General features: G+C 43.0%; 1 protein-coding gene across 7 annotated transcripts in view; it reads right to left on the bottom strand.

The window, feature by feature from the left end:
- LOC106588837 (adhesion G protein-coupled receptor B2) overlaps window positions 1–17,500 on the bottom strand; it is a 499,757-nt gene that overhangs the window by 65,348 nt on the left and 416,909 nt on the right. For all 7 annotated transcript variants that reach the window (XM_082970202.1, XM_045709852.2, XM_045709853.2 and 4 more), the window contains exons 17-22: window positions 16,985–17,088; window positions 15,270–15,372; window positions 12,870–13,020; window positions 8,960–9,029; window positions 6,505–6,571; window positions 2,974–3,059 (exon numbers count right to left, since the gene is read on the bottom strand). In XM_082970202.1, the coding sequence (XP_082826328.1) occupies window positions 2,974–3,059; window positions 6,505–6,571; window positions 8,960–9,029; window positions 12,870–13,020; window positions 15,270–15,372; window positions 16,985–17,088 (581 nt within the window). The remainder of the gene's footprint in view (window positions 1–2,973; window positions 3,060–6,504; window positions 6,572–8,959; window positions 9,030–12,869; window positions 13,021–15,269; window positions 15,373–16,984; window positions 17,089–17,500) is intronic.

Below are 17,500 nucleotides of genomic sequence, written 5' to 3'. Positions count from 1 at the left end.
GTGTGTGTCTGTGCCTGTTTGTGTGCATGTGTGTGTCTGAGGGATCTTGTCCTTGGGTGTTGTTCTCTCTGTGCGTGTGTGTATGTCCTCTGCGTGTGTGAGTCCTCCGCATGTGTGTGTGTCCTCTGCATGTGCGTGTCCTCTGCGTGTGTGTATGTGTCCTTTGTGTGTGTGTGTTAACTGGCTTAATCCCCATGGCGGCTCGGGGGAACAAGCCAATCTACACCGCAGATAGAGAAGTAAATCATTAAACCTCAGATAGAGAACTATACCATTAACCCCCAGATAGAGAACTACACCATTAACCCTCAGATAGAGAACTATACCATTAACCCCCAGATAGAGAACTATACCATTAACACTCAGATAGAGAACTATACCATTAACCCCCAGATAGAGAACTATACCATTAACCCTCAGATAGAGAACTATATCATTAACCCTCAGATAGAGAACTATACTATTAACCCCCAGATAGAGAACTATAACATTAACCCTCAGAGAACTATACCATTAACCTTCAGATAGAGAACTATACCATTAACCCTCAGATAGAGAACTATACCATTAACCCTCAGATAGAGAACTATACCATTAACCCTCCGATAGAGAACTATACCATTAACCCTCAGGTAGAGAACTATACCATTAACCCCCAGATAGAGAACTATATCATTAACCCTCAGATAGATAACTATACCATTAACCCTCAGATAGAGAACTATATCATTAACCCTCAGATAGAGAACTATATCATTAACCCTCAGATAGAGAATTATACCATTAACCCCCAGATAGAGAACTATATCATTAACCCTCAGATAGAGAACTATACCATTAACCCCCAGAGAGAGAGAGAACTATACCATTAACCCTCAGATAGAGAACTATATCATTAACCCTCAGATAGCGAACTATACCATTAACACTCAGATAGAGAACTATACCATTAACCCTCAGAGAACTATACCATTAACCCTCAGAGAGAGAGAGAACTATACCATTAACCCTCAGATAGAGAACTATACCATTAACCCCCAGAGAGAGAGAGAACTATACCATTAACCCTCAGATAGAGAACTATATCATTAACCCCCAGATAGAGAACTATATCATTAACCCTCAGATAGAGAACTATATCATTAACCCCCAGATAGAGAACTATACCATTAACCTTCAGATAGAGAACTATACCATTAACCTTCAGATAGAGAACTATACCATTAACCCTCAGATAGAGAATTATACAATTAACCCTCAGATAGAGAACTATATCATTAACCCTCATATAGAGAATTATACCATTAACCCTCAGATAGATAACTATATCATTAACCCTGAGATAGAGAACTATACCATTAACCCCCAGATAGAGAACTATATCATTAACCCTCAGATAGAGAACTATATCATTAACCCTCAGATAGAGAATTATACCATTAACCCCCAGATAGAGAACTATATCATTAACCCTCAGATAGAGAACTATATCATTAACCCTCAGATAGAGAACTATATCATTAACCCTCAGATAGAGAACTATACCATTAACTTTCAGATAGAGAACTATACCATTAACCTTCAGATAGAGAACTATATCATTAACCCTCAGATAGTGAACTATATCATTAACCCCGAGAGAGAGAGAGCTAGCACCCAGCAACAAGATTGATTTGATTTGACATCACAGGACAATGGAGAGAAGAGAGAGAAGAGAGAGAAGCGAGAGATCAAATCAATTTGCAGGGAAATGAAAGCATGGATTTGGCTGGGAGGACATTGAAATCTCTGCTCATTGGATTAGTACCAATGACAAATCACCGCTGATGGAATTAAAGACCAGGGAGTAGAGGAAACCACTCTACTGTACTGTGTGTGTGTGTGTTGTGTCCCCGTGTGTATCTGTGTCAATGCATGTGTGTGTGTATATGGCCATACATATGTGTGCGTGTGAACGTGAGACTGCATTATGTTAATGAATCATTACATGTAAACTGTATGCATGTCCATGAACTTAGTACGTTTCTATATTGTCTACACATTATCATAGTCAATCATGTCACCCTGGAAGCCTTTGTCACAGTAGCTACTGGATATATGTTCCTGCAATGCTTCTGTAGAGTCAAAATAGACTGAGTGGTATGTATGTCATTGATGTTGACATCCTTGATGTTTGAGTCTCTACAGTGCATGGTAAATGAAAATGTGTAGGAGTGTTTGTGTAGTAATGTCATGAATGGTTGTCTCCTCTGCCTGTAAAAAGCCTCTATACTCGCTCATTAACAGACTGTATGTGAAGAGTTAAATGCTTATAACTGCAGTATATTTGTATGTGTGTGTGTGTGTGTGTGTGTGTGTGTGTGTGTGTGTGTGTGTGTGTGTGTGTGTGTGTGTGTGTGTGTGTGTGTGTGTGTGTGTGTGTGTGTGTGTGTGTGTGTGTGTGTGTGTGTGTGTGTGTGTGTGTGTGTGTGTGTGAGTGTGTTCAGGGTTATTTACAAGAGAGTTGACATACTCATGTTTTCTCTTTGTGTGACTGCATCTTTGTGGGACTCATCTTTCTCCATAAGATCTCTTACGCAGATAAGGATGCAGGAACCATAGAAATAGAATCACTAGAGAGACACCCATTGCAAACCCATTGACCTGATTCATGTTTATAGTCATTCTATTTATATTGCTGGAACAAGTAAATATTGTATACGCATAATAAAATAAAATCATCCCAAAACAGTGCAGAGTCCTTGCCCCTCCAGGTAGATGCTGAGCATTGAATGTAGATGGTTGCGGACACATATTTTGCAGATGTTATTGCAGGTGCAGGGAAACGCTTATGGTTCTAGCTCCAACAATGCATTAATACAACAATACAAATGCAGAAAATGAACTAAGAAATGAATGGTCCATGCATGGTGTGTGTTGGTGTGAGACAGACAGACTGTTCTAGTTTTATAGTTCTAGGTCTAGTCCACCTACCCAGCTCTTTGCTTTTTAGACTTGTCCGAGATGCCATCTCGAGACATGAGCTTGTTGAAGACCACAATACCAATCAGCATGTTCACCTGGAGAGAGAGAGACAGAGAGAGAGAGGGAGAGAGAGAGAGACAAGGACAGACAGACAGACAGACAGACAGACAGACAGACAGACAGACAGACAGACAGACAGACAGACAGACAGACAGACAGACAGACAGACAGACAGACAGACAGACAGACAGACAGACAGAGCAAGAGAGAGAGCAAGACAGAGACAGAGACAAAGACAAAGAGAACAGACAGAGATAGATACAGACAGAGAGACAGATGGAGAGATAGAGACAGACAGACAGACAGACAGACAGACAGACAGACAGACAGACAGACAGACAGACAGACAGACAGACAGACAGACAGACAGACAGACAGACAGACAGACAGACAGACAGACAGACAGAAGGAGAGAAAGAGACACAGACAGACAGACAGACAGACAGACAGACAGACAGACAGACAGACAGACAGACAGACAGACAGACAGACAGACAGACAGACAGAGCAAGAGAGAGAGCAAGAGAGAGAGCAAGAGAGAGACAGACAGAGAGCGAGAGAACAGACAGAGATAGATACAGACAGAGAGAGAGATGGAGAGATAGAGACAGAAAGACAGACAGAGAGAGAGACAGACAGACAAAGAGAGAAAGAGACACAGACAGACAGACAGACAGACAGACAGACAGACAGACAGACAGACAGACAGACAGACAGACAGACAGACAGACAGACAGACAGACAGACAGACAGACAGACAGAAGGAGAGAAAGAGAGAAAGAGAGAAAGAGACACAGACAGACAGACAGACAGACAGACAGACAGACAGACAGACAGACAGACAGACAGACAGACAGACAGACAGAGAGCGAGAGAACAGACAGACAGACAGACAGACAGACAGACAGACAGACAGACAGACAGACAGACAGACAGACAGACAGACAGACAGAAGGAGAGAAAGAGAGAAAGAGAGAAAGAGACACAGACAGACAGACAGACAGACAGACAGACAGACAGACAGACAGACAGACAGACAGACAGACAGACAGACAGAGAGCAAGAGAACAGACAGACAGACAGACAGACAGACAGACAGACAGACAGACAGACAGACAGACAGACAGACAGACAGACAGACAGACAGACAGACAGACAGACAGACAGACAGACAGAGCGAGAGAGAGAGAGAAAGAGAGAGACAGAGACAGAGACAAAGACAAAGACAAAGACAAAGAGAACAGACAGAGATAGAGATGGAGAGATAGAGACAGACAGACAGACAGACAGACAGACAGACAGACAGACAGACAGACAGACAGACAGACAGACAGACAGACAGACAGACAGACAGACAGACAGACAGAGATAGTAAATAATCAGATTCATGTCCAGTTTTATTGCCATTTGATTCAGGTTTCTTGACAAGGCTCTGCAATCACTATAATCAATAATGGACAGGGTGGTGTAGTAGAAGTGGGCAGATTGTGTCTTGAGTCTCCGCCCCTCTGTCCCGACCATGTCCTGTTTAGGACAGAGGGGGTCTATTAAGCCGCCTTACAGCTGTGATCCCTGACCCACTGATTCACAATACACACACACACACACACACACACACACACACACACACACACACACACACACACACACACACACACACACACACACACACACACACACACACACACACACACACACACACACACACACACCCCAGCCAAGCAGCACTTTTCCATTCGGAAATCCTGCCCATGTGGGAGATTTTCCACATCAGTGACATGTCACTCTTAATCCTGATCCCGTTTGCTTCCCCTCTCTACTCCTCTCCCTCCACTCTCTCCCTTCTCTCTTTCTTCACTTTCTCACCTGACCCTAACCTTGTCCTACCAAATTGAATCCCTTGTCTCTCTTTGTGTCAGTCTACTCCCACTGCCTGCCATAGAAAAGCTTTTTTATTCACCTTGAGAAAAGAAAGGAGTTTAGAAAGGAGATTAGTGATCTTTCTCCGCGACCTCCGTCTGTTTTCTGATTGAATGTTTTTCCATACTAACCTTCGTTTTGCCTGCATTGATACAGCTGAAACATAAATGTTTCATTTCTTGTCTTTCGATAGTAATCTATATCTCTACGGCACTGAGCACTTCACTGATCTCTCATTTTCAGCCATGAATCTGCACCCTTTTATTTTAGATTTTCATGTCTTCCATGTTGTTTGATTCTTTAATCTGCGTCTTTCCTTCCTGTTGACATTCCCGTCATGTCTGGCCCCATTACCGTGGGAGACGCCGGTCTCCAGCCCCATTACTTGCCGAAGGCTAGATTTATTATTTTCTTCTTTAATTAGACGGTCATCCTGGGGGAGGCCTGTGTTCCTCTGATGTACCCCTCTCAATTACATTTGTTTGTTTGAGTGGGCTACCCGAACACAACACGAGGTGAGCGGGGACAAACACTAGCTAGGGATGTACACACACACATTGCAAACACCTGGTCTGTCACAAACACATATACCCACATGCACATACATACACACCGACCCACTCACCCACACACACACACACAGTTGTAATATAGTGTCTGTGTTCATCTGGATAATTGATAGTGTGCGTATTGACACAAGAACTCCCGCAAGCTGCCGTCACTAATCCTACAAAGAAGCATAAGGTGGAGATATCCTTTATTAACAAAGCCACAGAGGCATTCTACTCTCTGCGAAGTAGAATATTGTTATTGTTTTAATAAAGGCTTAACAACAAAATATAGAGGTGTACCTTGGACTTTTACAAGGATTACCAGGAGGACCTTTGCTTCCAATGAGCAACTTTCTACCTATATTATAACAACTGAAGTTGCATAGCACACAAACATCTATACAACTTTCTCTTAGCACTATATAGACTCTGATATATATACTGTATCTATGCCTAAAGAAGTGAACTCATGCTTTACAGTAATGAAAACCTTGGAAAGGCTGAAAAGGATGAAAAGGTTGAAGGAGGGTTCTAAGTACCAGAACACAGTTAGTCAAACAATGAAGTAAATCATGTTTAGCCCTCAACATAGTGATGCCAGTGAGGCACGGTAGAATGTGAAGAGACAGCTAGGAGATAGAATTGTGTAGTGGCACATTGGAGAATGCTTTCTCTGTAAATGTTCTCTTCCATTGTTGTCTGACACAGGTAACTCTGAAAGAAACCGCTAGTGGCAAATAAACAAATAAATGAATGAGTTTGTGGTGTTAATCTTCCTCCTGTCCTCCAGTGATGGGAGCCTGATGAGGACCTAGAGTGGTAAAAAGGTTTCTACTGTGTGTCACCCCTCAGGGGACATCTAAACCATGTGTAGTTCTGACCCCTTTCTGACCTGTACGACAGGCAGAAGAAATAGCTAAAGGGAGGATGATAAGTTCAGAGGCGGGACAAGCCTGCCGACAGAGAGCCAAAATGACCACTGAGAACAGGGATAAAAGTAGGTACCCACCAATACGATGACGGCTGCAGGACCGACAAAGGCGTAGAGAAGCCCGCCTTCCAAGGACAGCCAACAACTAAAATAAGAGAGAGAGAGAGAAAAAACATTACTATGAATGCAAAACTTCTTTAGTGCATAAGCCCTGTTCTGTCAAATGTATTTTAGTCTTGTTTAATTTTCCAAATGACTAGTACCTATGTGTGAGAACCACTTTGCTATTTGTCTGTCCAATGCAGGCAATTAAAACCAGTATTTACTTATAGGATTAGCATTTATACCCCTTGACTCATTTCACATTTTGTTGTGTTACAGCCTGAATTCAAAATATATTCTATATATTTTTTAACACTCATCTACACACAATACCTGATAATGACAAAGTCAAAACATGTTTTTAGAAATGTATGCAAATGTATTAATAATGAAATACGTAAATATCTCATTTACAAAGGTATTCACACCTCTGAGTCAATACATGTTAGAATCACCCTTGGCAGTGATTACAGCTGTGAGTCGTTCTGGGTAAGTCTCTAAGAGCTTTGCACACCTGGATTGTACAATATTGGCACATTATTATTTTCTAAATTCTTCAAGCTCTGTCAAGTTGGTTGTTCGTCATTTCTAGACAACCATTTTCAAGTCTTGCCATAGATTTTCAAGTCTATTTAAGTTTAAACTGTAACTAGGCCACTCAGGAACTTTCAATGTCATCGTGGTAAGCAACTCCAGTGTATATTTGACATTGTGTTTTAGGTTATTGTCCTGCTGAAAGGTGAATTTGTCTTCCAGTGTCTGTTGGAACAGACTGAACAAGGTTTTCCTCTAGGATTTTGCCTGTGTTAAGCTCTATTCCGTTTATTTTTATCCCCAAAAAACTCCCTAGTCCTTGCCGATGACAAGCATACCCATAACATGAAGCAGCCACCACCATGCTTGAAAATATGAAGAGTGGTACTCAGTGATGTGTTGTGTTGGATTCACCCCAAACATAACGCTTTGTATTCAGGGCATAAAGAACATTACTTTGCCACCTTTTCTGCAATTTTACTTTTGTGCCTTACTGCAAACAGGATGCATGTTTTGAAATGTTTTATTCTGTACAGGCTTCCTTCTTTTCACTCTGTCATTTAGGTTAGTATTGTGGAGTAACTACAATGTTGTTGAACTATTCTCAGTATTCTCCTATCAAAGCCATTAAACTCCGTCACTGTTTTAAAGTTACCATTGGCATCATGGTGAAATTCCTGAGCGGTTTCCTTCCTCTCCGGCAACTGAGTTAGGAAGGAAGCCTGTATCTTTGCAGTGACTGGGTGTATTGATACACCTTCACCATGCTTAAAGGGTATTCAATTACAGCTTCTTTTTTTTTTTACCAATCTACCAATAGGTTCCCTTCTTTGCGAGGAATTGGAAAACCTACCTGATCTTTGTGGTTGTGTCAGTGTTTGAAATTCACTGCTTGACTGAGGGACATTTGTATGTGTGGGATACGGAGATGGGGTAATCATTCAAAAATCATATTAAACACTATTATTGCACAATGAGTCCAAGCAACTTATTATGTGACTTGTTAAGCAAATGTTTACTAAACTTATTAAGGCTTGCCATAAAAAAGGGGTTGAATACTTATTTACTCAATACATTTCAGCTTTGAATTTTGTATTAATTTGTAGGAAAATCTAAAAACATAATTCCACTTTGACATTATGGGTTAGGCCAGTGTAGGACATGTGTAGGCCAGTCTAGGACATTTTTTATTCAGTCAGTAACACAACAAAATGTGGAAAAAGTCAAGGGGTGTGAAAACTTTCTGATGGCACTGTACATATGACCCAAAGTGCACTGCAAATCACATGACCATACACAACTTGTTGATATCCTTGATATTTGAGTCTCTTTAGTGCAGGGTAAATGGAAACGTGGGAGTGTTTGTACAGTGGAGTTCAAGTCCTTGGTCTAGATCCAATGAAAGGTCACGCAGGGTCGTCTGCTCGTGCTGTAAAAAGCCTCTTCCCTCGCTCTTTAAAATACTGTATGTGAAGAGTTAAATGTTTACAGCTGCAGGCTATTTGTGTGTGGTGTGTGTGTATCCGTAACCACTTTCAAATTCATAGACAGAGCTATGGATGCAAGGACTGACCACCCATGATATAAAAAGTATAGTTTTAACCATGGTTTGAGGCTATACAGTGCTTGTTTACATTTACATTGTTAACAAACATTGTGTTCTGATGGGGTACAACAGCTGAACTAAGCTAATGGGGCATTTGTAAGTTATATTCTTCAAGAATCAATAGGTATATCTACATACATTTTCATTCTCAGTTACCATTGAAAAGTGCACTGCAAATCACATTACCAGACTCAGATACACAGAGCGCTAATGATGAAAAGCCATGTTGGGTATGGAGTGAAGACGTCACAGGTCATAGGCAAAGGGTGAAAGGTGAAAGTGTGTACTCACTAGCTGGGTGTACCGTAACCTCTGGCTCTAGTGAAACCTACTGACACAGCAACCACCAGGGCTGGGAGACCTGAGTGAGAAAGAGAGAGAAAGAGAGAGAGATTTAGTATCTATTTCACTTGCTTTGGCAATACAAACATATGTTTCCCATGCCAATAAAGCTCATTGAATTTGATGAATTGAGAGCGAGAGAGAGAGAGAGAGAGAGAGAGAGAGGAAGCGAGAGAGAGGAAGCGAGAGGGAGAGGGAGGAAGCGAGAGAGAGAGGGAGGAAGCGAGAGAGAGAGAGAGGAAGCGAGAGAGAGAGAGAGAGGAAGCGAGAGAGAGAGAGAGGAAGCGAGAGAGAGAGAAAGGAAGCGAGAGAGAGAGAAAGGAAGCGAGAGAGAGAGAAAGGAAGGAAGGGAGAGAGAGAGAGAGAGAGAAAGGAAGGGAGGGAGAGAGAGAGAGAGAGAGAGAGAGAGAGAGAGAGAGAGAGGAAGCGAGAGAGAGAGGGAGGAAGCGAGAGAGAGAGGGAGGAAGCGAGAGAGAGAGAGAGGAAGCGAGAGAGAGAGAGAGGAAGCGAGAGAGAGAGAGAGGAAGCGAGAGAGAGAGAGAGGAAGCGAGAGAGAGAGAGAAAGGAAGCGAGAGAGAGAGAAAGGAAGGAAGGGAGAGAGAGAGAGAGAGAAAGGAAGGGAGGGAGAGAGAGAGAGAGAGAGAGAGAGGAAGCGAGAGAGAGGAAGTGAGAGAGAGAGGGAGGAAGCGAGAGAGAGAGGGAGAAAGCGAGAGAGAGAGAGAGAGAGAGGAAGCGAGAGAGAAAGGAAGCGAGAGAGAGAGAAAGGAAGGAAGGGAGAGAGAGAAAGGAAGCGAGAGAGAGGGAGAGGGAGAGAGAGAGAGAGAGAGAGAGAGAGAGAGAGAGAGAGAGGGAGGAAGCGAGAGAGAGAGAGAGGGAGGAAGCGAGAGAGAGAGAGGGAGGAAGCGAGAGAGGGAGGAAGCGAGAGAGGGAGGAAGCAAGCGAGAGAGAAAGGAAGCGAGAGAGAAAGGAAGGGAGAAGGAAGAAGGGAGAGGAAGCGAGAGAGAAGGAAGAAGGGAGAGAGGAAGCGAGAGAGAAGGAAGAAGGGAGAGGAAGCGAGAGAGAAGGAAGAAGGGAGAGAGGAAGCAAGAGAGAACGAAGAAGGGAGAGAGGAAGCGAGAGAGAAGGAAGAAGGGAGAGGAAGCGAGAGAGAAGGAAGAAGGGAGAGAGGAAGCGAGAGACATACACATATAGGAAAAAGAGAAATAATAGAAATACAAGTAGCAGGTACAGAGGATGAGAGGATGAGAGGGTGATGGGGAGAGAGGATGATAGGGATATAGGATGATAGGAGGAGAGGATGATAGGGAGAGAGGATGATGGGGGAGATAGGAGGAGAGGATGATGGGGGAGAGTGGATGATATGGGGAGATAGGATGATGGGAGAATGATGGGGAGAGAGGATGATAGAATGATGGGAGAATGATGGGGAGAGAGGATGATAGGATGAGAGGATGATAAAAGGAGAGGATGATAGGAGGAGAGGATGATTGGAGGAAAGGATGATAGGAGGAGAGGATGATAGGAGGATGATGGGAGAGAGGATGATATGATGAGAGGATGATAAAAGGAGAGGATGATAGGAGGAGAGGATGATTGGAGGAAAGGATGATAGGAGGAGAGGATGATAGGAGGATGATGGGGAGAGGGGATGATAAAAGGAGATGATGATAGGAGGAGAGGATGATAGGAGGATGATGGGGAGAGGGGATGATAAAAGGAGAGGATGATAGGAGGAGAGGATGATAGGAGGAGAGGGTGATAGGAGGATGATGGGGAGAGGGGATGATAAAAGGAGATGATGATAGGAGGAGAGGATGATAGGAGGAGAGGATGATAGGGAGAGAGGTTGAAAGGAGGTGAGAAAAACAAATCTATATCAGCAAGATAATAGATGTATCCTCTTGACAATACATCAACACAATGTGATATTTTGCAACATTGAAATTCAGTTAGACCAAGAACTTGTAACTTGACCCGGACATGTACTGTAACTTAACCCGGACATGTACTGTAACTTAACCCGAACATGTACTGTAACTTAACCCGGACATGTACTGTAACTTAACCCGAACATGTACTGTAACTTAACCCGGACATGTACTGTAACTTAACCCGGACATGTACTGTAACTTAACCCGGACATGTACTGTAACTTAACCCGGACATGTACTGTAACTTAACCCGGACATGTACTGTAACTTAACCCGGACATGTACTGTAACTTAACCCGGACATGTACTGTAACTTAACCCGGACATGTGTGACAGTAGACTGAAATACACATTGACATAATGAGGACTTACCTCCTCTCGTCACTCTCTCTTAGTTAATGGATGTATCTAGGGATATAACAGGGACTAGCCCGAGGCAGGAGAGGTAGGCCTAGTATGGGTCAGAGTTCACTACTAGGGGTAATACAGCCTTGGTTAGCATACTCCGTAGGGTCCCTGTCCAGTGGCTGCTGTTTTCATCTCACTCTACGACAAGAGGATTTTCTTCTGTGGTGCATTGTGCTTCCTTGAACCAGTGTGTGTGTGTGTGTGTGTGTGTGTGTGTGTGTGTGTGTGTGTGTGTGTGTGTGTGTGTGTGTGTGTGTGTGTGTGTGTGTGTGTGTGTGTAGTGGAAGGAGGTGGGGTCAGTAAGTCATGTACTGTATTAATTAAGTCAATCAATAATGCATTCCCTCGTGTGTGTGTGTGTGTGTGTGTGTATGTGTGTGTGTGTGTGTGTGTGTGTGTGTGTGTGCGTGCGTGCGTGCGTGCGTGTATGTTTGTGAGTGAGATAGAGAAAGTGTTTGTGTCTGTGTGTGTGTCAAAAATTTATGCTGGGTCCGTAATGAGCTTGACTGAAATATTAATGTAATTAACAAAGCTGTGACAATGCCAGCAAATGAACTGCAATTAGAAAATCCCACATTACAAAAAGAGATGTGGTGTGGCTGGGTGGGGTGCTAACGGTACATAAATATGATGCCTTTTCAAACACAAACACACACCACAAACACACACCACACACTCCCTCCCCATTCCGCACAATCTGCCGTTACCATGGTGACTGATTTCGATCAGTATTCGAGTTAAAATTGCAACATCTAGGGACGTATCCCTGATAAGTTGTTCTCATCCCTCCCTCCCTCCCTCCCTCCCTCACTCCCTCCCTCCCTCCCTCCCTCCCTCCCGCTCCTCATTCCCTTTAATACCCGTTTCATGTTTTCTCAATCTATGTGACTTTATGGCATCCATGCATCCCAGCATTGCTATGGCTAAATTCCAAATGGCACCCTATTCCTTATTTAGTTCACTAGATTTGACCAGAACCCCCTGGTCAAAAGTAGTGCCCTAAATATGGAATATTGTTAAATATAGTGTACTAAATAGGGAATAAGGTGTCATTTGGGACTCAGCCTATATCTGCTAAGGGCATCAGTGACTTAATGGATCAGATAGGTGGATGGATAAAGGATAAGAACAGGGGATGAATGGGAGCAGGGATTCCATTGCTTGTAATTGCTAGGTTCTATCTCCCTGGATCTTGCCTCTGTCAGAGGAGATGTTATCCAATAGCAATTCTTATCCTCTGTCATCTCCTTTAGCAAGGCATGAGGTTGTTGTACAGGAGATGCATTCAACAGGACACAGACTGACTGTACAGGGTGGCAGAATTAAAATAATCAGAATCATTTCTCCACCTAATGTATGTGGATGGGAAGATGGAAGTTATTGTGAACTTTCACCTTTATTCCAGTATGGAGACCCTGTATGGTTGAGATATGTTTGTGTGGGTTTATGCGTGTGTTTATGTTCGTGAGTGTGTGTGCCTGTCTTTATGTTCGTGCATGCCTGTGTGTGTCTGTACCTACCCCAGCCCAGGCACAGGAAGCGTTTGCGTATGAGGCGTGTCCTCATCTTGCCAATCACAGCCAGGTAAGACTGCCACGCCTCTGTCAGTACCCAGCAGAACGATGCCAAGAAGAAGAAATGAAGGAATGCAGCAGTCACAGTACACAGGCCCTGTAGAGAAAGAGAGAGATAGAGGGGGGGTTGTGAGGGAGGAGAGAGAACATGAGAAAGATGGTGAGGGAGAGGGATAGTGACAGAGTGACAGACAATGATGAAGGTGCAAGAAAGAAGAAACAGATAAAGGAATGAGAAGGTAATAATCACCAACAACAGTTAACAGAACAGAGGTGGGTAGTAATCTACTAGAACAGATAAACAACAGTTAACAGAACAGAGGTGAGTAGTAATCTACTAGAACAGATAAACAACAGTTAACAGAACAGAGGTGAGTAGTAATCTACTAGAACAGATAAACAACAGTTAACAGAACAGAGGTGAGTAGTAATCTACTAGAACAGATAAACAACAGTTAACAGAACAGAGGTGAGTAGTAATCTACTAGAACAGATAAACAACAGTTAACAGAACAGAGGTGAGTAGTAATCTACTAGAAAGCAGAGGGGTGAGAGACAACAGTGTAACAGAACAGAGGTGAGTAGTAATCTACTAGAACAGATAAACAACAGTTAACAGAACAGAGGTGAGTAGTAATCTACTAGAACAGATAAACAACAGTTAACAGAACAGAGGTGAGTAGTAATCTACTAGAACAGATAAACAACAGTTAACAGAACAGAGGTGAGTAGTAATCTACTAGAACAGATAAACAACAGTTAACAGAACAGAGGTGAGTAGTAATCTACTAGAACAGATAAACAACAGTTAACAGAACAGAGGTGAGTAGTAATCTACTAGAACAGATAAACAACAGTTAACAGAACAGAGGTGAGTAGTAATCTACTAGAACAGATAAACAACAGTTAACAGAACAGAGGTGGGTAGTAATCTACTAGAACAGATAAACAACAGTTAACAGAACAGAGGTGGGTAGTAATCTACTAGAACAGATAAACAACAGTTAACAGAACAGAGGTGAGTAGTAATCTACTAGAACAGATAAACAACAGTTAACAGAACAGAGGTGAGTAGTAATCTACTAGAACAGATAAACAACAGTTAACAGAACAGAGGTGAGTAGTAATCTACTAGAACAGATAAACAACAGTTAACAGAACAGAGGTGAGTAGTAATCTACTAGAACAGATAAACAACAGTTAACAGAACAGAGGTGGGTAGTAATCTACTAGAACAGATAAACAACAGTTAACAGAACAGAGGTGGGTAGTAATCTACTAGAACAGATAAACAACAGTTAACAGAACAGAGGTGAGTAGTAATCTACTAGAACAGATAAACAACAGTTAACAGAACAGAGGTGGGTAGTAATCTACTAGAACAGATAAACAACAGTTAACAGAACAGAGGTGAGTAGTAATCTACTAGAACAGATAAACAACAGTTAACAGAACAGAGGTGAGTAGTAATCTACTAGAACAGATAAACAACAGTTAACAGAACAGAGGTGAGTAGTAATCTACTAGAACAGATAAACAACAGTTAACAGAACAGAGGTGAGTAGTAATCTACTAGAACAGATAAACAACAGTTAACAGAACAGAGGTGAGTAGTAATCTACTAGAACAGATAAACAACAGTTAACAGAACAGAGGTGAGTAGTAATCTACTAGAACAGATAAACAACAGTTAACAGAACAGAGGTGGGTAGTAATCTACTAGAACAGATAAACAACAGTTAACAGAACAGAGGTGAGTAGTAATCTACTAGAACAGATAAACAACAGTTAACAGAACAGAGGTGAGTAGTAATCTACTAGAACAGATAAACAACAGTTAACAGAACAGAGGTGAGTAGTAATCTACTAGAACAGATAAACAACAGTTAACAGAACAGAGGTGGGTAGTAATCTACTAGAACAGATAAACAACAGTTAACAGAACAGAGGTGAGTAGTAATCTACTAGAACAGATAAACAACAGTTAACAGAACAGAGGTGAGTAGTAATCTACTAGAACAGATAAACAACAGTTAACAGAACAGAGGTGAGTAGTAATCTACTAGAACAGATAAACAACAGTTAACAGAACAGAGGTGGGTAGTAATCTACTAGAACAGATAAACAACAGTTAACAGAACAGAGGTGAGTAGTAATCTACTAGAACAGTTTTGACACCTGATTGAGGCTCTTCAAAAAATCTACTAGAATAGATAAACAACAGTACCATGTGTAACGTGACTATAACTGAACTGATGGCCAGTGTGTGTGTGTGTGTGTGTGTGTGTGTGTGGTGTGTGTGTGTGTGTGTGTGTGTGCGTGTGCGTGTGCGTGTCCTGTTCTCACCTTGCCGAGTGTCTGGGACTGTCCAACCAGTATCAAGATGTTGGAGGCCAGGATGGAGAGACAGAAATTCACCAAGATTATAGACCTCTCCGAACGAATATACCTGAAAGAGACAAAGAGAAGGACATGCAGAAAGGATGAAAAGAAATAAGAAGAGAAAGAAGGAAGGAAGGAGGAAAGAGGGAAAACAAAATGTGAAGCGATGAATTTGAACTGATGGACTGATTCCTTTCCTGAACATGGTCATGCGGTTTTTATTTAACCTTTATTTAACTAGGCACATCAGTAAAGAACAAAATATTATTTACAATGACGGTCTAGGAAAAGTGGGTTAACTGCCTTGTTCAGGGGCAGAACGACAGATTTTTAGCTCGGGGATTCGATCTAGCAACCTTTCGGTTACTGGCCCAACGCTCTAACCACTAGGCTCTAACCACTAGGCTCTAACCACTAGGCTCTAACCACTAGGATACTTGCCACCTGCTCTGGATCAGCCTACTGTTGCACTCCTGGTGTCTTTCTCTCTCTCCCTCTCTCTCTCTTTCTCTCTCCCTCTCTCCATCCCTCCTTGATGATCTCTTTCTCTGTTTCTCTCCCTCTCTCATCCCTCCACAATCTCTCTTTCTCCCGCTCTCCTTCCCTCCTTCACAATCTCTCTCTCTCTCCCTCTCTCTCCGTTCTTCCTTCACAATCTCTCTCTCTCTCCGTCCCTCCATCACAGTCGCTCTCTCTCCCCCTCTCTCCGTCCCTTCGTCACAGTCGCTCTCTCTCCCCCTCTCTCCGTCCCTTCGTCACAGTCTCTCACTCTCTGCCCCTCCTTCATGATCTCTCTCTCTCTCTCCTTGTCTACCACTGATGTCACTCTCCATATCCCCCCTCTCTCTCACACACACAGTTAATCCCCCCAGTCTGAGAGTCTGGCTATGCCTTCGCCCATTGGTTCTCCATTAGGCCTAATTGGAGTTTTGGAGTGGACTGCTCCACTGTCGAGCCAACCCGGGATTTTCTCCCCCTGGCTTAATCTCTTATGGTAAGAGTCTACAGAAACAGGCCTCCTCTAACAGCCCAGAAATAGATTTGTGAAGACTGGCAGTGACTCGGGGGGTGTAGCCCCATGCAGGGATGTGTGGTTGTGTTCCAGAGAAAGTGTTTTTTGTGTGTGTGTGTGTGTGTGTGTGTGTGTGTGTGTTGTGTGTGTGTGTGTGTGTGTGTTCCAGAGAAAGTGTGTGTTTTTATGTGTGTGTGTGTGTGTGTGTGTGTGTGTTCCAGAGAAAGTGTGTGTGTTTTTGTGTGTGTGTGTGTGTGTGTGTCTGTCCCAGAGAAAGTGGGTGTTTATGTGTGTGTGTGTATTCCAGAGAAAGTGTGTTTTGTGTGTGTGTGTGTGTGTGTGTGTGTGTGTGTGTGTGTGTGTGTGTGTGTGTGTGTGTGTGTGTGGTTGTGTGTTCCAGAGAAAGTGTGTGATTTTGTGTGTGTGTGTGTGTGTGTTCATGTGCGCATGTGCGTGTGTGTGTGTGTGTGTGTGTGTGTGTGTGTGTGTGTGTGTGTGTGTGTGTGTGTGTGTGTGTGTGTGTGTGTGTGTGTGTGTGTGTGTATGTGAGAGAGAAAATGGGTGTTTTTGTGTGTGAGTGTGTGTGAGTGAAAGTGTGTATATTTGTATGTGTGTGAGAGAAAAAGTGTGTATTTGTGTGTGTATGTGTGTGTTTGTGTTTGCTCACCTCCAGAAGGCAGCATAGATGAGCAACAGGATAAGCAGAGCACTGCAGGAGACCCCACAACCCACCATGAGGGGCACAGAGGGCATACTGGACGGACCCATTTCCTGCAGAGAGAGAGAGAGAGAGAGAGAGAGAGAGAGAGAGAGAGAGAGAGAGAGAGAGAGAGAGAGAGAGAGAGAGAGAGAGAGAGAGAGAGAGAGAGAGAGAGGGGTACAGTAATAGAGGGTTAATAAAATGTCTCTGGCCCTTATAGGCTGAGTCACAGATCATTCATCAACTCCATTTTCACACACTCTCCATATGCACATCTTCCTACCTGTCCCACCCAATATGCTGACTCCCTTTTCACACTCTCTCCATCTGCACATCTTCCTACCTGTCCTACCCAATATGCTGACTCCATTTTCACACTCTCTCCATCTGCACATCTTCCTACCTGTCCCACCCAATATGCTGACTCCCTTTTCACACTCTCTTCATCTGCACATCTTCCTACCTGTCCCATCCAGTATGCTG

The sequence above is a fragment of the Salmo salar genome, chromosome 27 (genome assembly GCF_965601325.2).
Source record: "Salmo salar chromosome 27, fSalSal1, whole genome shotgun sequence".
Taxonomy (NCBI): Eukaryota; Metazoa; Chordata; class Actinopteri; order Salmoniformes; family Salmonidae; genus Salmo; species Salmo salar.
This window is presented reverse-complemented; position numbering and strand designations above follow the sequence as displayed.